The sequence below is a fragment of the Solanum lycopersicum genome, chromosome 7 (genome assembly GCF_036512215.1).
Source record: "Solanum lycopersicum chromosome 7, SLM_r2.1".
NCBI classification, from domain to species: Eukaryota; Viridiplantae; Streptophyta; class Magnoliopsida; order Solanales; family Solanaceae; genus Solanum; species Solanum lycopersicum.
Window position 1 is genome coordinate 57,619,006 of NC_090806.1, and position 20,926 is coordinate 57,639,931.

Sequence of the window (20,926 nt, forward strand, 5' to 3'; positions counted from 1 at the left end):
CAAATCTCAAGTCTGATAGATAGTTACATGAACAAGAGAATAACTGAAAAAGTAAACTAGCATCTCAATTTTGAAGCATAGGGATTAAATTGTTATTGGGATAAGAAGTAAAACATGAAAAGTCTATCAAAGAGAAAAAAAACAGTAGAGAGAGAATAATAATCTGGTTTTTGGGATAAATTAAAAGGCTAGGTGGGGTTTTCTTTACTGAATTTTATGATTATTCATGACAAATATATCTGAATCATTAAACGTATAAGTAGCTAAGTGGCTTTTATCTTGTATAACATTGAAAATTATCAAATAATTTATTACTGAATTGAATCCTTGGCTTTAATAATTTATTACTCGATTGAATCTTTTCCCTTAAAAGATGAATATGAAAACTCAGCACTGATAATTTATTACTCGATTGAATCCTTTCCCTTAAAAGGATGAATATGAAAATTCACCACTGCACAAACAATTAAGGGATAATATTTTGCCATTAATATCACAATTTAAATTGTGTTGGTATACATACACAACAAAGCATAAGTTTTAAAAAAAATACATTATATATAAGTGTAATAATGTGATTCAATTTAAAGACTTTTATCTTTAAAAATCATTCAACTACATTTATGGGGAATTGAATATAAATAAAATAGATTTTATAATGTTGCTTATTTGTGGATTTTTTATTACATGGCTTAAAAATAAATTGATTAACCATATCAAATTTATTCTAATGATAATTGTAGTTGATTAATTTTTGAAAATGAAATTCTTATGACTTTATTAATTATTAGATAATTTTCTAAAGTTAATTGACCTTTTAACGAAAACAAAAAAGATTATGATGAAGAACAAGATGATAACTTAATAGAATAAAATTAAAAGTCACCTAATGAAACACTAACAATATGATATATATTTGGGATAATCCACAAGTATCCCCTAAATCTATGTTCGAAATTTCAGAGACAGATTTATACCATACTAATTAGGAGTGTGCAAAAATCGAACAGAAAAAATATGATTGGGTTGTTGTTATTGGGTAATTGGGTTATTGAATTTTTAATAGATTTATAAAAAAAAAAGTTATTGGGTTATTGTTTCGGTATCGGGTTTTACTGTTGGGTTATTGAGTAAATCGATAATCCAATAAGATAGTAATAATTTACTATTTTACCCTCCCTAATAATTTAGTATATAACTAGACACTATAACTATATCAAATTATTAATACTCTATCTAATGCACACTAGGCCGCTTTACTATTTTTTATTGTTTACTAAAAACTAATGTAAGGTTTCGCAATTGTAGCTTTTGATTTTAGTTTTAGTTTTAGTTTTAGTCTTGTTGAACTAGTTGATTTTAGTTTTAGTTTGTAATTGTAGGTTGTAGTTTTTGCAAGTTTGTAAAGGTCCGTACTATGTTTTGGCGGTGACATGTAATTATAACATTCGTACTATACTTAGCTAAGTAAGAAGTCATATAATATTTTGCAGATATTTTCTTATTGGGTAAATCGAAAACCAAACCGATAACTATCAAAAATCGATAAACCAAAAAATGATAAATAGTATCTTATTGGTTTGTTATCGGGTTAGCTTATTTAATAATCGAAAATCGATAAATCGAACCGAACCGATCGATGCACACCCGTAATACTAAGGTCCTATTATCCTCGTGAATTTATTTATTAATAATTTTCTACCCATTTTCGGCCTACGTGGCCCTATCTTGTGGGTTCAACGCTGTTTAACTTTTTTTTTCAAGCTAGTGCCACGTAGGTCAAAAAGGGGTAGAAAATTACTTATAAGTTCAGGGGGTAATAGGATCTTAGTATAGTATAAGTGTGTCTCTAAAATTTTGGGTATAGATTTAGGGGTACTTGTGCATTTTCCCTATATATTTTGTACAGTCTTGAGTCTTTATTTTTTGTGGTAAACGCCAACCCAAAGTTCACATGCCGGGACATTAAGGAGGGGTTTGGGGATCGATACCATATTACGAATATGAAAATCGTGAAATGAAATCGATGTTTGTACACATGATTTTACGTTGATTTCGTCTCATAATTTCATACATGAAATTCATATTCTTCAAAAATCATGATTTGAGATATTTGAAATATAAAATTGATCCACGAATTTATATTTTAGTAAAACAACCCAATATTTGTTTATACTAATCATTTATTTCATATGCAAATAAAATTTATAATAATATCATTACTTTTTAAAATTTATTATTTTCACCAACATAAAATTTACTGTTACTTTAAATCTATTTTTATTTTTACCATTTATATTAACTAAATCTATTATTCTTTAAAAAATTTATTTATCAACCAAATTTATTATTACTACTTTAATGTTTGATTAAAAAAATTGATTTTTGAGGGACCAAGACTAATCACAATTATGCTAATTGAAAATATATTTATTAGCGGCCAACAACTTCAACATTTATTTCACACATTATACAATCATAAATATACTAATAGCCACTTTATCATTACTCGCGCAAATCTTATTTGGTACATATTTTCAACCTATATATCAACACTCAATTTAATATTTACGACTAAGTGAATTCCTTTTATTGGTGTGCCAAAATCTAAAACATCAGTTATCTTGGACTAGCCAGAGTAATACTCTATTTGTTCAAATTAATGTAACACTTTTTATTTTTTGATATTTGAACTTTGGTAATTTTGATCAATATTATAAAATTTTATTTTTATCATTTTAACACAAGAAAGATGCAATTTAATAGTAAAATTTATTTTTTAATTTAGTTGAACTGAACTGAACTTCAAGTTCTAGTCAACTTTTTTTATTCCCAAGAATATTTGAAAAAAATTTGAGAAGTGGTGTTTGGTCATATAACTTAACAAATATATTTGTCAAGCATCCCAAATTTTCAAATACAAGAAAAAACCAGCATTTGGGGAAGTTCTAATATTTGAAAATTTAAAAAATTCAAAAATTACCCCAAATTTTATATTTTATAAAAAAATACTCGTTATTTATTAATTTTAACTAATATTTGTTGCTACCCTTTTTGAAAAAATTTAAGTTGTAATTCGAGTGATAAATTGAGAGAAAGGAACAATTTGTGTTTAGTGAATTATAATTATAATTGAATCAACGACAATTTTAAGTATGTGATTAATGTATTGTTATTGTTGATTGTCATCAATATAAGATTATTTTTAAACATTCATTATAAAATGATAATATAATTTTATGAATACTTTTAATTATTTTTAAAATTTATAAATATAAATCATATTTTTTGGAACAGTCCAAATATATTTAATAAAATTTAAGACCAAACAAATAATAAAATTTCACTCGCACATTAATTATACCACGTATATTTGAGAACTTGAATCAAATGCTATCTAAAAAATGCACGTAAATTAAGAAAAAAGTAGTAGGTACTCCTGTATTATTTGACGAATGTAAGAATTTTTTTCACATGTGGTTCGGTATGAACTAATCTGGCATTTTAAGGCTTCGTCTAATTTTCTGGTATAAACATTTAAATTATTTACACCGACACCATATCTATTCTACATCCATAAAATGGTCCATAATTTTTGTCATCAATTAAATCTCACCTGCCCATCCCATCTTACAACCGGTCAAAAAAAGGTATTTCGAAATTAATTATTTTAAAATAAATTATTTCACCCTTATTTTAATAGTATCCTACCAAGCCAAAATAAAATAATTTTTGCATTTTATTTCTAAAATTATTATATTTTATATTTTGCAGCAAATGAATCCAAGCTAAAAGTGTCGAAAAGCAACATTATTGGAGCTATGGATCATAAACGCTGACAAAAACTGAGATAAGTTTGTCTCGTAAAATCGGCCAAATTGGAATTTAGATAATTCTTACCTTATAAATATTGCACCATTAATAATACTGGTTTCTAACCAATAAAATGCATAGTTACCGCAGAAAAAGAAGAAAGAACAACCAAATGCATTAAGCTCTCGCTATTATTTCTCCCGGTAATGTTAATTAACCGAATTAATGATCAAGGATGAGTAATTTTGTTTGCAGAATCATCCAGTCGATTGATAAGGTAAAGTGCATTACTAGTAACTCTAGCAACATTCGTAATCTTTCGTTTCACATCAGACCTGATTTTGCCATCAATTTCCTTGAATCCATCAAGACATGTATCTTCATTTGTCAAAGCAGCACTTACCCACGTCTCCAAATTGCTCATTTGCCACTTAAATGCATTTCCCCTGCGTACATGTTTAAGCTCTGACAAACTCTTCCTCAGCTCCTCCATCGAGTCACCCATCTGTTCGATACAATCACTCAATGCCCCTTTCTCTCTTTTGCTTTCCACTTTCACCCGAGACAGGAACCCAGACGCTTTACCTGCTCGAGAAAGGGTAATTTTCACCGCGGCTTGAGCTAAATCCTGCGGGGTGTTAATGGGTGTGTCCGAGTATGAAGAGAGTGTTCTGACGCAAATTGTGGGATAGCTGGCGTGCACGCAGGAAGAGCGGACAATGTCACTAGCAGAAGAAGATGATGATGTAGTCACTGATGAAATTAGAAACAGAGAAACAAGTAGAGTTTTCATCATTTTTGTGAATGTATGTGTTGGTAGGAAGCAAAGTATTGTATTGTATTATGATTTATGTGGGAGACAAAAAAAAGAGAGAGGGGGGCAAGGATTAGCTGTGATTTATTTAATTGCAGGGGTTGGTGAATTGATGAGAATGCATTTATTTATACGCCTTCAAATATTAGCTTGGCTTGTTTCCCATCCTCATTTTAGTCCTACACGTATTTAAACCAAGATATTTATTATCATGTGAGATTTCACTCTTATAATTAGACAATTATGGAAAAACATTTACGTTTGAGGTATCACATAGTTGGGACCTTCACAGATAATGGGCAAGAAGTGAATGCACCGCCCCTCAAAGTGTGACGAAACTGTTTTTTCCTAAATCAGATTTTAATAAAATTTAAGATAAAGTGTGTTACCTTTAAATAAATATATGAATTTAAAATAGTAAATTTTTAAAAAAATAAAAATACCAGAAAGCACTAAATTACTGTTCTCTCTTTTGTTTATATACAGCAGTGGCAGGTTGGCACTTGTCTATTATTTGTTATTATCTCTTAGATGTACCAGCCAATTGGAGGAAAATGGGGACAATGGAAGCAATTATTTATCATGTAGGGTCCAAGTGTTCAGTTTATTTAGTATTATTTTATATTTTAAGACGAACAATATTTAGTTAGATTTTGACCATTTAACCCCACAACACACAAGGTGCAATATTTGACATGGCTGCCAGGTGTCGATTGATCACATGAACGACAAGTTGCAAAAATCTTTACTTTCTATTTTACATAAACACACATACACATAGTGCTGTTTAATTAATTTGTAATGATAAGTTTCTAGTATATTTCATAAGCTATTTATATTTTATACTTACCATGATTTTATAAATATTTATTCACATCATTTGTTCATACATCTTAGATCCTTGGTAATATCCATGACATATCTACATTGATGAAGGGTATGTGTTTACCCTTAAAATGATACAGTTGAATTTGTAGGCATAAGGTTAAAACTCATGAGTTGAATTGGCCTCATAATAAGAACACTGGTTGAACTCGGACAACCCTGGTCCGTCAAATAGGGGGTTTACAGCGCTGAGGCCCATCGCATGGGAAGAGGGTCTACAACACGGGGTTCATTTCCTTCTTCGTGCGTTACAAGTTCATTGCATAAAATGTGGGTTTCACAATCTCATTTCTCAAAAGGTATGGTTGTGAAAAATAAAGATGATTTTTAAAGGCACAAAATATATTTTAGATACTTAGTAGAATTTTCTAGAATTTTGTAGAGTAAATATCAAATAAGTATCTTAGATGTTATAGACAATTAGATATCTATAGTAAAGTATAGAAATATCTAGATTTTTGTTATATAATTAGAACATAAGGATATCTAGATATTTCTCGTAGATGTAACTAGAATAGTTTCTAGAAACATATCTATACGAGTATAAATAAGGGTGACATTAGATATTTGTAATAAACCTAAGAACAAGCTAATAAAAGATTCTTAAACAAGAATTCGGAGCCAAAACAGTACCTTTTCTCCTCAAACAAACATAAACGGCATATTAAAAAAAAGTTAAATTAAAAGGGCAAAATCGCTTTTGAGAGAGCGGTGTCTTTCGAACAAAATTAACAACTGTTAACGCGCTGATCAAAATTGTTGTCTGGGACAACTATTTTGCCAAAAAAACATTTTTTTTAAAAAAAATACGAGCTGCCAATGCAGTTTTACCTCAATTTTTTTTTTTTAAAAAAAATTGAAATCTCTTCAAACTTTTAATTTTATTTTTGAAAGACTATAATCACTATCAGCTATTTCCCTCATTTTTTTTAATTGTTGCTTATTACTCCATTCGTCTCATTTTATGTGGCACTATTTCTTTTTTGGTCAGTTTCGAAAAGAATGTCACATTTCCTTATATAGTAAGTATTTAAATGTAAATTTTTTTTTTATCCTTATTGATCCACTTAATTTTAAAAATAGTACTCAAATATATTTATGAGGAGAGAGAAAAATGAGTCTATTTTTGAAGGGTAATTTAATAAACATTTCAAAGTCTTTATTTATTTCTTAAACTTTATGCCCGATTAAATATTGCCACGTAAAATGAGACAGAGAAAATAATTTATAAAAAAAAAACTTCAAATAAATTTGACATTATTTTCCCCTCCTTTGTAATGAATCTCATTGTATTTTTTCACCTAGTTGATCCATGAGAATTGCAAATTGTCAACTATACAGGCACAATTAAAAAGAAAATAAATTGAGGAAAATCGACATCGATTTTGTTTTATTTTTTTGAAAAAAGAAATTGAAAAAAAATGCTGCTCATGCAATGATTTCTATTCTTTTTTTGATAAAATTGCCTTGTTCGAAAGACATCGCTCTCTCGAGAGCGATTTTGTCTTTTTTATTTAAATTTTTTTGATATACTGCTTATGTCTTTTTTAGGAAAAAATTACCATTTTGACTTTGGACTCTCTTAAACAAGCTAGTTCTCCTTACTAGTTTCATCTTCTTATCTTAGTTAATAATCTTAGACTAGTAAAAAAAAATTTCTGATTATACTTTTCTTTATGTTATTCTTTACTGGGTCCCCTCTTTCTCTCCCATAAATGTTCATTTACATGAAAAAGTAGTGCACCTGCCTAATGCCACCGATTTCTTTTCCAGGCCAAAAATGTTAACAAGTCATTTTAAAATGCTAAATTTGCTCTTCATGTTCACCAAATGATTATTTGACATGACTCTAATTGATTCTCATTTGAGAATTACTGTCCAACTGATACACAACAACAACTAATGAGTGATGTTAATTATAATATGCATGCAGAGCACATAAATGTTCATGAATAGCTAAGCAACACTTATTGGTGTTGTGCATTACCAGATCCAAATAACAACGACTTCATCTACCATGGAATCCTCTGAGACTATTAGAGCATTATTTCTTTGCGTAATCCGTTGAAAAGATATAATTATTAGGATAAGTCAAAGTTAATTGACATTAGAGATAGCGATATCGCAAAGCAATTCCAATTTTAACCTGCAGCCCCCATAACAAAATTTCATGCCTCAATCACGGAATAATATCTGATGCATATTTGTTTTGCGGAACTTACTAATTTCCCCTCAAATAGTGGCCTGACATTATTAAAACTTGTGTTGTTGTTTGGGATCTATATATACTATTAAACCATATGTTTAAATATAATATTTATTATAGAATAATTATAGTTTTAGTAGATTATGAAGAAAACTATCCCCTAGAATAAAAACCAGGTTCTTGTAAGTTGGTTTTAAGTTAGAACACGAACACTTATTAAATTAAAAACCTTCCTCAATCAAGGAAGGAAAAATCCCGTTTTATTAATTCAACTAGATGATTTTATGATTACAACTCAATAATAAAAAACCTCACCACTACAACAATTCTCGATTAACTATAATCGACTACTTCTACACTCCAAAAGGCCAAACCCACCTTTTGTTACAAACCTCACCAAAACTCAACTCTACAAGAAGGCAAACCCACTTCTTGTACAAAGAATCGTAACTAACTCTCAAGAATGAAACAAGAAAATAGTTTTACACGTTCAAGACTTTCTAACTCAAGAACTTCTTGAACTTAGCAAACCTATCGATCTTGAGGACTTTTACTTGATGAATAATTCTCACTTTTCTCTCTATGTGAAGTCGTGCGCTAATTCTACAAGGATATAAAATTGGTGTTTTGATGATAGACAAGAAATGCGAATAATGAGTCGTAGCAAGCAGCAAATTGACGCAGCCACATGTTGGATTAATTGTCACGTAACAAATTGAAGTAGCAGATTGACATAGCCAAAATTAATGCTAAAGATACAAGTTGATTCAAATAAGGAAACCTTAATTGCTAAAGATACAAGTTGATACAAATAAGGAAACCTTAATATATTTTATTAAGGAAGGAAGTTGTATATAAAAAGGATTGTACAATATAAGGTAAAATCAGTAATCATTGTTTAAATACAATTACAATTTCCTTACCTTATTTAATAAGGATTCAAGGCAGAAGAAAACTCTATAAGAAGAGGACAAACGCAGATTTAAATTATTAATCTACTTATATTCTTAATCCCGATATAATTATTTTGATATGTATATATTAATTATCGTTTTGATTTTATTAAAATGTGAGATTCTGATATGAGTAAATATGTTTGGTAGTTTGGATGATATTAATAATAATATATATTGGTGAAATAATAAGTTAGTTGATGAAATCCATGTCTCGTTATAGAGATTGATTTATATGCCTTTTGAGAAACTTATAAGTTCTCATCGTATCAAACCTTGCAAGTGAAATTATGAATCCGACATGTGAAATAAGTTAAATAGTACTTTAAAAGAAATTAATCATTGAACTAAATTCGTCGGTAATTTAATTTATTGATTAGTATTTATAATCTTAACATGGAGAATTACATAAGTGTTTAATGGTAAATTTTGAAATAACATTAAAGAAATATATTTTTGAATTTCTAGTGAAATAATTTATAATTTATTATAATAAAAATAAATTCGAATTAATTAATTAACATAGGGTGTATATATTAGGGATCAGATTAGGGTGAGAGAGGATATTGAATTAGATGATGGGAATCGTGCATGAAGATACAAATTGGTACCACAAAATGTATTTGGGGTTGATAATGTTTGGTGCACGTAATTAAGGGAAAAACTCAATATTGAAATGGACCAATATGCCAACTACAATCACGTGTTGAATGTGTCGCCAAAGTATCTCAATTCTGCGCCATCTCAATCCCTATTAGTGCCTTATACAGAGGAAAGTATCAAAATAGTCCCTTTACTTTTGGTTAAGGCTCAAAATGATTTTTGAGTTTCATATAAAACATTAATAATTCCTCATGTTAGTGACATTTGTGTATTTTTTGTCCTCCTTCAAAATTTTATCTATTTTTTTCATTAATTTATTCATAGCCTATGTATGAAATGTTCAATCGTCATTTTATATATTTAGTAGAAATAACAACTCCATGTCAAAGAATGAGAGAAGAAAAACACTTTATTTTGTTTAGTAGAAATTGTATTGTACGTACAGTCGAGAGGTTTATCACGATAATTTCACGCGCAATAGTATAATTTTTTCTTTTCCTGCAAAGTCATATGTAGGGGTGTTCTTAGTTTAGCTGCAGTAATATTTTAATGAACAAAACAATTTGTTTTTCTTATAACCTTCTCTCAGATGGAATTATTATTTCTATTAAATATATAAAAAGACGACTGGACATTTCTTATATGAAATTTTAGACAAAATTAATGTTAAAAAATAGGCAACATTTTAGGATTAAACAAAAGTACACCAATATTATAAACATAAGGGACTATTAGTACTCCATATAAAAACTCAAAAATCACTTTAAACCTAAAGATGAGGGATTATTTTGAGCATTTCATCCCATAAGTTATTCCCTTTAACATTTGGCCAATCTTATATTTAGTGCGCTCAATACAATTTTTTGGCATGCACGTTATTTTGGTCTTTTTTTTTCACACATCATTTATTCATATTACTTCGTTCATTATTAATTATCATATTTTCCTTTTTTAAAGTCAAATAAAAATAAATTTGAATGGCATTTTGTAATTATTTTGTCATCATAGTGATATATAATATGAGATTTTATAGTATTTTCGTACCATTACTATTAAATTTTTTGTTTAAAATATCGAATTAATATTATCTAATTTAACTTTAAAATTAACCAAATTGACCGACTTTCAAAAATTGTAACATGACAATTAAATAATTGTAAACTATTTAAGCTTCTATCTTGAGAATCGAACATAACTTTGAGAGAATCAAATAGAAAGTACTCCCGGTCCAACAATAATTGTTCATCATTGACTTGACACATTTCTTAAGAAACTATAAACAGAAAGATAATTTTACTATATCACCTTTTGAATATAATAAATATAATATATTGAAAAGTGTAATAGAAAAATGACTATAATTAATGATAAGTTAAACTAAGAACTAAATATAGAATTATCTATAAATTTTATAAAGTGGACAAGTATTATTGAACATTTAGTTTTTGTATAGTGAACAAATATTGTTAGAACAAGGAAGCAGCACGATGATTCATTATTTAGGCCCGAAGGAAAAAATCAATGAATTCTGAATTGACTTATTGATTTTTGAGTCTACCGTTTGTTTCATGATAAACTTTATTTTATATATTATACGATTAATATTAATTATGCAAGATTTTGTAAGGGAAAATTGTGTATTAGGGCAAATTATTAATTTAATATAAAGGGATAAGGGTCTGAAAATATTTTAATTTAGGTTAAATTTGTTTTTCCGATACTAAACTTTTATGAGGACTATTACCTCCCTAGACTATGTTATATCGTATTTTAAACATATATATTTGTCCACGTACACATAAAAATAATGCAAAATTATAAAGGGAAAATTGTATATAATAGCAAACTAATAACCTAAGATAAATGGAGTAGTTAGAGTTTGACTTAATTGTGCTCCATAGCAAACATTTGCAAAAAATTGTCAGGCGTCTCTCTCCCAAATATCTCGCTCGCCACTCTCCTCCAATCTCTCACTCGTTCCTCACTTTTTATACAAACACAAGTGTAAAAAAATTGTTTCTAATTGTATAAAGCAGAGAAAATTATATAAATACATATATTTTTGTTCCCCTCTCTCCCCTCTTCCAGATCTCTCTCGCCACTCTCCCAAATCGTGCTCGCCACCCTCACCTTTCTCACTTATACAAACAGAAGCGAAATGTATAAATTGCGTTTCTGTTTGTATAAAGTGTGAGAAAATTGTATATACACATGTAAATACATATATTTTCGTCCTATACACTTATAATTATACAATAAAAATACTCCTCTGCCCAGTTTTTTTTGTCTTTCTCTCTTTCTCGTTTTATACAATTTTCAAATCGTATCTAATTTCTCTCTTTCTCGTTTTATACAATTCGATTCAATTGTATATTCCTTGTCAAGTTTCTTTTGTCTTTCTTTCTTTCTCATTTTATACAAATTTAAATTGTATATAATCGTTCTATACACTTATAATAATACAATTCGTTATATACACTTCGTTTTTATACAGTTCTCTGCCCAATTGTCTTTCTCTTTCTTGTTTTATAAACTTCATTTTATACAATTTGCTTCACTGTATATGTATAGCGAATTATATACTTTTTATGTTTGCTATGAAGCGCAATTATGCAAACTTTGCTATAACATACAAATATGAAAATTTTATTTGCTATATGTGAAAGTTGCCCAAATATAAATAGTAAAGTGTCCACTTGGGCACATATATACCTTTAAAATACACTATTAAGTAGTTTATGGTATAAAAAATACACTATGAAATAGTTAAGGGAGGTAATAGGTCCTCATGAAAGTTTAATATCACAATCGCAAAATCGGCCAAAGTTGTGATAGTTTTCAAACCCTTGTCCCTAAAATAAACACAATAGCTACAATTTCATTTAATACAATTCACAACAATTTTTCGTCATTCTCCCCTGAATCTCGCTCACCACTCTTTGGCTCGCCCTCTCTCACTGTATACAAACACAAATGTATAAATTATGTTTGTGTAAAGTGTGTGAGAGAGTTGTATACAAAGACAAATATATATCTCTTCGCCTGATACACTTGTAATTGTACAAATACAAGTCTTCCCGTGCCCAACTCTCTTTTTGTCTTTCTTCTTACTTGCTATATACAAACATAATTACTGATACATATACATATTAGTTACATATATATAATTATCTAATTGATATACATACATATATAATCTCTGCAATTTTAGAGAAATGAGATGCAGACAATTTATACAAATCAGATGCTCAAGGCGAATAGCAAAACTATAATAACGCTAATATGATTTTTATGTTTGATAAAACTTAAAATTTACTCATATTTTTAATCACACAAGTTTGACTTATGAGATAGTTAAAAAAGAAGTTAGTTATGTAACACACAAAATAAAGTTTTTTCGTCTTGTATACATAAGATGATACGTAACATAGAATAGATGACATGCACCACAACTCACAAGTCTGTGGTGAGAAATGTTTGAATATCTAATTTGGCTTCTTTAATTGGATATTCGCATATCTACTCTTGGATTTATTTAACAAACTCCAATTCTTTAATATTTTCTAATATATAATTGTTACCCTACCATCATTACTAATATTGTAATAACCAAAATAGTACTGTTGTAATATAAATCTATGTAGGCGACTGCATATTTGATTAAAGTCGAAAAAAGAATATTTAAAAGTAATTTTAAAACGATGTTTAAAACTTATTTACACTATTTGTATTGTATTTACTTACATTTATATATATATAATAACGGAGCCAGTAATTTCAGAAAAAATATCTAAATTTGGATAGTAAATTATGAAAATAAATTAACTCTATAGAATCTGTGCTACTGTGGTCTGTGCACTTCACATGAATTTTTTATTATCTTACAGAGCCACAACTTTTCTCTTTCAATTTTTTTGAGCATTTTGCATATACAACAGTAACAAAAGAGCATTGGGTCTAATCTCATAATAGCCTTTACAGATATTTTCAAAAAAATGTTAATTGTCCCTAAAAAGTATATTTAGAGTAATTTAGTTATCGTCGCTAAAGATAAATTAATTTTGATGTGGTGGTATCTAATTCTGTTCTCAGCTGATTTCATTTCGATCCAACTATCTTGAAGTATTGTTTGACAGCAGTTCCTATCACACTACAAAAAGAAGAACCAAAAAATAATTAATTTTCATGGCTGCCATTTGTGGATATAATTTTCATCATTTAAAAAATTTATTTTATCACCTTGAATAGCCACAAAAGATATTAGAAAATGAAAGCAGACAGAGATGGGAATGAAAGCAGACAGAGATGGGGCGGATCCATCTTATACCAATGGTTCTTTAGGCGAAAAATTATATTCTTTATATATAACTAAAATAACTTTTATGTATATATAATAGATATCAAACCTCATCAGTTATTCACGTATCTATTCTACGAATTTCTTATTAAAAATCCTGACTCTGCAACGGTTACTATTTTGCAGTGCACCTTAGCCGCAATTTGTACTTCAATCACAATATGGTTCATTTTCCGTAGTTAATACTCTATTCATTTAAAAAAATTGATCCCCTTTTCTTTTAGTTTGTTTCGAAAAAAATGATTTTTTTGGTAATATTTTAATTTCAACTTTCTACATATTTAAGACCGCAAGATTAAATGACAATTTTGTACATTTGATATAACTTTAATTCACGACTATTAGATTCAATTTTTTTTTATATCAAGTCAAACTAGATTATTCTTTTTAATGAAATGAGTGTAGTAATTAAAAATCTATACATTTAAACGCATAAAGATGAAGTTGCCAATTTTGATTCAACAATTTACAACCACAACTAACCGATATTACCTGTTTTAACACGTTATTCATTGTGAGTTTTAACATGAACAGATGTAGAAAACAAACTCAATGCGAAATACCAACCAATATTTCCATAAAATATAGAAGATGAATGAATATCGAAAAATCGCCCAAAAATGCAGTTTTTTTTTATCATCAATACTTAGATATTAATACTACAAAACATGGGAAAAGAGTAGAATAATATTCACATGCTATGAATTTGAGTACTGTTATTACTATCTAAGTTTTTTCAATACTACAAAACACTAACAGAGATAATAACTATTTTTTGAGCCGTCCCACAATCTAACTATGCTGCCGTTAATTAGCTTCATATCCTGGTAACAATACCATCCCCTTTCCCCTTTTCTCAATTTCAACAATTTCTCCCAATTCTCAAACCACTCTACGCCGTCGTTTTTGTCCTCCTCTCCTAATTCCTGATCATCGCCGTTACATTCATCCTCATCCTCTGGATTAAAATACACCGTGACTTTCCCTTTTGTTCCTTCCTCTTTCACCAAAAAAGCATCATCGAACAGCATCACAGCACTAGCCGGCGTTGAACAAGTTCTCTCTGTTGATAGTCGCATTAATTCTACCTGCGATGAAGCTAGTGTTAGCAATGCTGGTTCTGGTGTGGGCAACGTTGAAGAAGATGATTTGATCTTCCAGAAGGTAATCGCGGCGGTAACAACGGCAGCAATCCACGTCCAAACAACATCGAAGCTCCAGTAATTGAAAGCAAGAGCTTCAACCGGAGATTCGAGTATTCCGTTCATCTTTAATTTGTTATAATTAGAATGCGTATTGTCTTTCCATTTCTCAATGAAATGTATATAAAGGAATAGAAGGATCAATGTGAGCCGTAGGATAAGAGAATTTAGAGAAGCATCTGAGATTAGATGCTGGGAATCGTCACTGAAGATGCTAAGGTAGATCCATTATATTCCAATTATATATACTCCATCCATTTTATATGATTTTTTTTTAAAAAAAATATATTTCTTTATCAAGTAACAATTCAACTTTAATATGTTTATCTTTTAAAAATTATACAAAAATCTATGACTTATTTCGGATTATAAAATTTTTATCATTTTTTAAAATTTTATATTAAATCAAACTAATTCATATAAAAAAGAGAACGTATTATTATAGTATTATACAACATCATATTTGGTAACACGTGCAAGGCAACAACTTTTAGTTAATGAAAAAAAAGGAGTACTTGTCCTCTAATCACTTTTATTGTTCACTATATCAAAAATAAAACTAATCCTTTTATGATCTCGTCACACGGAAAAGGGCTTAAAATATCCTTAAAGTATTGAAAATGATATAAAATTACCCTTCATCCACCTATTGGCTCCAAAAATATCATTTTCATCCACCTATTGACTCCAAAACACCCTTATCAACCACCTTTTGGTTTAAAATTAACCACTTATTTAACGATTTTAAATTTAAACTATTTAAATATTTTTTTAAATACGTGGCGCTAAACTATTTGTTATAATTTAACTTATTAGTATAATTTATAAATTAATCCTCTATCCACCCATTACTAATTAAACCCCTTCAAATTAATAAACCCGTCACATTATTAATGCAACAACAAAAAAGCTACTGCCAATTGAGTGTTTTTAAAAATTTGAGGTAAAAATATCTATAGAAGTAAATTATCATACATTTAAGTCTCTAAATAAAAATTACCGATAAACTTAAAAGTCTGACTATGTTCATCTTAATTACTCTTACGTCTCAATTATGTGATGTTACTTCATAGGTCAGTTTTCTTCAAAATAATATATTAAATGTTTCAAAACAAATCATAAATATTTATAAAAATATATTTTAAAAAAAGTGCATGAATTAATTCGGGATGTATTACTTCTTTACCTTTAATCATAAATTTCTAATTAAATCTTGAAAGAGAATTCTATTGAAAGTGTCCTCCTAAATAAGCGGCTCAACCTAAATTTAATTGGGGTTTTGGTTTGGACTCAAATAATTTTGGATGTCATTTTTCAGGAATCTATAATTTCATTGTGTTTTAGTAGTGTTTATGATGATTTTGATATTATAATTGGATTATTAATTGAGCGGAGTTTAGTTAGTAATGAGTGAGTAGTGGGTTCGTTTATGAATTATATTAATAAATTAAACTATAACCAATAGTTAAAAGCCAAATATTTTAAAAAATATTTAAAGAGTTTAATTTTTTAAAAATTTAAATAAGTGGTCAATTTTGAACTCAAAGGTGAATGACAAGGGTATTTTGGAGCCAATAGGTAGATGAGAAGGGCATTTTGGAGCCAATAGGTGGATGAAGGGTAATTTTGTATCATTTTCAATAATTCAAGGATATTTTAGACCCTTTTCCGTAGTATACATATGTTTGTGTTGATACATTATTCTAGGTAAAATGTCATATTTCTATAAATAAATAAAATGATTTATAACTTTATAAATAGTAAATATATATTTTTTATTTAAAAAAGAATGGTCTAGCTTGATTTAATAAAAGTAAAAAAGAGAAAGCCTTTTCAATTTTGTAACTCTATATTAAAATTATATCGAATATGTCAAACCTTTATTTTTATTATCTTAAAAATGTCACATGAAAAACTAAAATTAAAATATTGCCAAACTTAGGAAATGAATCATTCTTTTTGAACCAATCTCCTAAATGATCACTCAAATTTAGGAAATTGTCTTTAAATATCATTTTTGTTTATTTTAGAACTAAAATATCACACAACTTTTACTATTTTCCTCTAAATATACTTAACACTTCAAAAACCGCATTATCTCTAAAGTTGCATGCCATATCATTAAAACCTCATTTTTTTAAATAATAGACTTTTTTTAATCCATCAAACTAACCCAAATCCTCCATTGAAGCCTATCAACTAGTTCAAATAATGTTGAAACAATAGAATTGAACACTTGAACATAATGAAGAAGATTCTAGAAAAAAATCATCTTCAATTTTCTCTCACTAGAAAAGATTACAATTAATTGAATGAATACAAATACTAACTAATCTTCTACTTTATATAGGGTTTACAACTTTAATCATATGGACAACTGTCAATTAATTGAAGTATTAGCAACTAACTAATCTAACAGATTTTCCTAACTGTTATTTGTTATAACTAACTCGAGTCACTTAAGTAACAGCTCCTTTCTCATTACTCTCCCTCAAGCTGGTGGGTGTGAATACATTCAAAACTCCCAACTTGGAAACCAAATGTTCATGTTGTGCTCTTGCCAACCCCTTTGTCATAATGTCTGCTTGCTGATCTTGTGTCCTCAGACATAGTGTCTGAACCAACACCATTTTGTATCTTTTCTCTGATGAAATGGCTGTCAACTTCAATATGTTTTGTTCTTTCGTGATAAACTGGATTTGCTGCTATCTGTAAAGCTGCTTTGCTATCACACAAGAGTTTTACATGTAGATGTATTTCTTCCCTTAACTCTTTGTATAATGCAATGATCGAAACCAATTTTGATATAGTAGAAGCCATGCTTCTATACTCTGATCCGGCTGAACTCCTTGATACAGTCGTTTGTTTCTTTGACTTTCAAGAAATCAAAGACTCTCCATGTTTGATTAAAAACCCTGTCACTGATCTTCTTGTATTTGGACATGCAGCCCAATCTGCACCACAGAAGGCTATTAATTCCCTGTCTTTCTTGCTGCTCATCAAAACTCCCATTACAGGTTCTCTTTTTATGTATCTTACCACCTTGAGGGTTGCTTTCATGTGTGATTTCTTTGGACACTGCAAAATCTGACTTAAAGTTTGTACTGCAAACCCAGTGTCAGGCCTAGTTAGTGTCAAATATGATAATCTTCCAATCAATATTTGGTATGTACCTTTGTCTGCCAACAGATGATCATCTGTAACATTCATAACTTCATCTAGCAATGTATTTGTTAACTTCAAGTTGATGTCCAGTGGTGTCCAAGATGATTTAGCTCCAGTCAATCCCATCTCTTTTATCAATTCCAAAGAATATTTCCTTTGGTTCATTAGTATGCCTTTATCTTATCTGCTGAACTCTATGCCAAGGAAATATCTCAAAATTTCAAGATCCTTAATCTTGAATCTAGCAGGTAACTCTTGTTTGGTGTGCTCTATTAACACTAAATCATTACCAGCTATCAACATATCATCTACATGTACCAAAATCACTACAATTTGTGTATGATGTCTCTTTATGAATAATGAATGATCTAGGCTGGTCTGAATAAAACTAAGATCAAATAATGCATCAGTCAATTTGACATTCCATTGTCTACTTGTTTGTTTCAATCCATATAATGATTTTACTAGCCTATATACCATTCCTGAAGTCTCCCCCTGGCTAGAAAAACCTTCAGGCAAAGACATATAAACTTCTTCATTCAAATTACCTTGTAAAAAAGCATTATACACATCTATATGATGTATATGCCAATGAGAGGCTGCAACAATTGATAAAACACTTCTCACTGTGACCATCTTCACAACAGGTGAGAATGCATCTTGATAATCAAGACCTTCCCTCTGATTGTAACCTTTGGCAACCAATCTAGCCTTATATCTCTCCACTGTACCATCAGCCTTAAACTTTACCTTATAAACCCATTTACAACCAATAGGTTTCTTGTGAGAAGGTAAGGGTACTATAAGCCATGTTTTATTTGCCTCAAGTGCTTGGATCTCTTCTTACATAGCTGAAATCCATCTAGGATCTGAGTGTTTACATCCCTACTCTGTTAAAATAGGGCGAAACGTCGCGGCAACTCGAAAATAATTAATTGATTCAATTTTAACAAAGTTTTAATAATAAACGAATTTTGAAAAGAGTCGCCGCCTAATTTTAGGAAAACTAGGAAACCAATTATTAATCTACGAAACCAAATTGATTCTAGATAAGGGGTTCAAGTTATTCCGAAGGGAAGGGGTTAGGCACCCTTCGGAATCCACAAATGTGGTTCCCGGCTGAATTCATTTTTTTTTCAAATTGAGGAAGAATATAAAATAATGTACAAGTATAATAAACATTCAATATGCACAATAAAATAAAATAATAATTATCGGCCTAAGGTTTGCCTAACGTCAATATTTACAATAATGAAATAAAAGGAAAAGCACCTCCGGGTACCTGTAAACACACTTAGTAAAAGTGTTAGTAAAGAATAAATATAATTAAAATTGAATAAACCAAATAATAACTAAAAATAAAAATCCGTCTTATTAACATGGAAGGCCTTGGAAATCGACGGTGATTTCTTCATCGGCCAATTTCAATAACTAAAAATATATATAAACTTGAATTAGATTTCCGTCTTTTAAAATGGGGAGGCCTCTAAACCCGGCGGATAGATTTTTCATCGGCCCATTTAACACTATTTCAACACAAAATCATACGAGATTATCAAAATAAAGTTTTAAAAAAAATATAATATGCAACCACTAACAAACAATATTCAAAATAATTAAAAAAACAGAGACTAGCAAGATAATTGATAGAAATAGAGCAACAACTCATATAATAAATAAAACATAAGTAAAATTGAAGTAAACAAAGGACAAAAATGAAAAATAAGAAAAAGAACAAGAATAAAATAAAACTAAAATACAATACTAACATATTCTAGAAATTTACAGTAGCATCTTTACAAATGTTACAGTAAGTATTTCTATAGAAATCGCTTACAAAACAAAAGCAAATAAAAGAACCAAACCTAATTGACATACTCAAAAAAAAAAATTTAGCAAAACAAAGTATAAAATAAATAAAACAAATATAAGAAGCTCACTAGAATAAGTATTCAAACAAGGTTGCACACGTAACAAAAACACTACTAAATATCAGTAATAACAAAAATTGATAAAGAAAACAATAATAGTAAATAATGAAATAAAAAGGAATAATGGAAACAAACAGTGAGGTTTCGCCGGAGTTTTGCATTTCCAACTGTTGTAAATGGCTTCCACCGTTGTGGGTTCGTTGAGATCAATGCAGCACGACTTGGAAATTTTAGTGTTGTTCCATCTTGAAGCTGTCTAAGATCTGGCGTCCGTTCGGAGCTTCGCCGGAGCTTGGAGCTCATTTGAATGGCAGCAGGTTACCTGCAAAAAAAATAAGAGAAAAATCGTGAAAGGGGAGAGGGGAAGGGACTGGACATTTGAGGTTGTTTCCGGTGATTCTTTCACCGGAAAAAGGGGAAAAACGAAAGAGTGTTGTGATTGTTTTGCCAGAGCTTTCGAAGCTCGTCGACTTTGTTATTGTTTGGTGGAGGAAACTCGTGGGTTTGTTGGCTGTTTGCTGGAAATCGAGGGGGGTTTTGGTTGCTGGAAATGGTTGGAGAGAGTAGAAGAGGCGAGGGGAGGAGGAGAGGTGGCTGACGGAAAGAAGGAGAGGAGGAAGGGAGAGAGAAGCGGCTGCCGGGAGAGGGAAGAAGGGGGCTATGAGGGAGAAGGAAGAAGGAGAGAGGAAGGCGGCTGGGTGGTGTTTGGAGGAAGAGAGAAGAGGAAGAGGGAAGGAAGAGGGAGAGGGAATGTCGGCTGGAAGGAAAGGGGAAGAGGGGAGGGGCTGGCGGCTAGGAGATGGAGAGAAGAAGGGAGAAGGGGCTCGGCTGGGAGCAACTGGGAGGAGAAAGAGAGGAGAGGGGGCTGCGGCTCCCTTTCTTTTTTTCTCAAAATCCCCCCCCCCTTTTTGACCTAGTTAACAAGCTAAATAAAACTCGAAATAGGCTCAAATGACGGGGTTAACGTTGTGGCCCAAAATTATGAATTTTTTAAAAA

The 20,926-nt window shown here is 29.9% G+C and overlaps 3 protein-coding genes across 3 annotated transcripts; all 3 read right to left on the bottom strand.

Annotated features, from left to right (window-relative positions):
• Positions 1 to 3,785: 3,785 nt before the first annotated feature.
• LOC101244503 (plant invertase/pectin methylesterase inhibitor superfamily protein) lies at positions 3,786 to 4,727 on the bottom strand. Its single transcript, NM_001346882.1, has one exon. It carries the CDS (start codon positions 4,607 to 4,609, stop codon positions 4,043 to 4,045), a length of 567 nt encoding a protein of 188 aa, NP_001333811.1. The 5' UTR covers positions 4,610 to 4,727; the 3' UTR covers positions 3,786 to 4,042.
• A 9,500-nt stretch (positions 4,728 to 14,227) lies between these two features.
• On the bottom strand, positions 14,228 to 15,132 carry LOC101244203 (uncharacterized). The gene has a single exon (XM_004243637.5). It carries the CDS (start codon positions 14,897 to 14,899, stop codon positions 14,384 to 14,386), a length of 516 nt encoding a protein of 171 aa, XP_004243685.1. The 5' UTR covers positions 14,900 to 15,132; the 3' UTR covers positions 14,228 to 14,383.
• Positions 15,133 to 17,710: 2,578 nt separating this feature from the next.
• LOC109120712 (uncharacterized mitochondrial protein AtMg00240-like) lies at positions 17,711 to 18,124 on the bottom strand. The gene has a single exon (XM_019214727.1). It carries the CDS (start codon positions 18,122 to 18,124, stop codon positions 17,711 to 17,713), a length of 414 nt encoding a protein of 137 aa, XP_019070272.1.
• Between the last annotated feature and the right edge of the window lie 2,802 nt (positions 18,125 to 20,926).

Bases quoted from the DNA above. Each gene is read 5' to 3' on its own strand.
- LOC101244203 (XM_004243637.5), bottom strand. From the start codon at position 14,899: ATGAACGGAATACTCGAATCTCCGGTTGAAGCTCTTGCTTTCAATTAC.
- LOC109120712 (XM_019214727.1), bottom strand. From the start codon at position 18,124: ATGGGATTGACTGGAGCTAAATCATCTTGGACACCACTGGACATCAAC.
- LOC101244503 (NM_001346882.1), bottom strand. From the start codon at position 4,609: ATGATGAAAACTCTACTTGTTTCTCTGTTTCTAATTTCATCAGTGACT.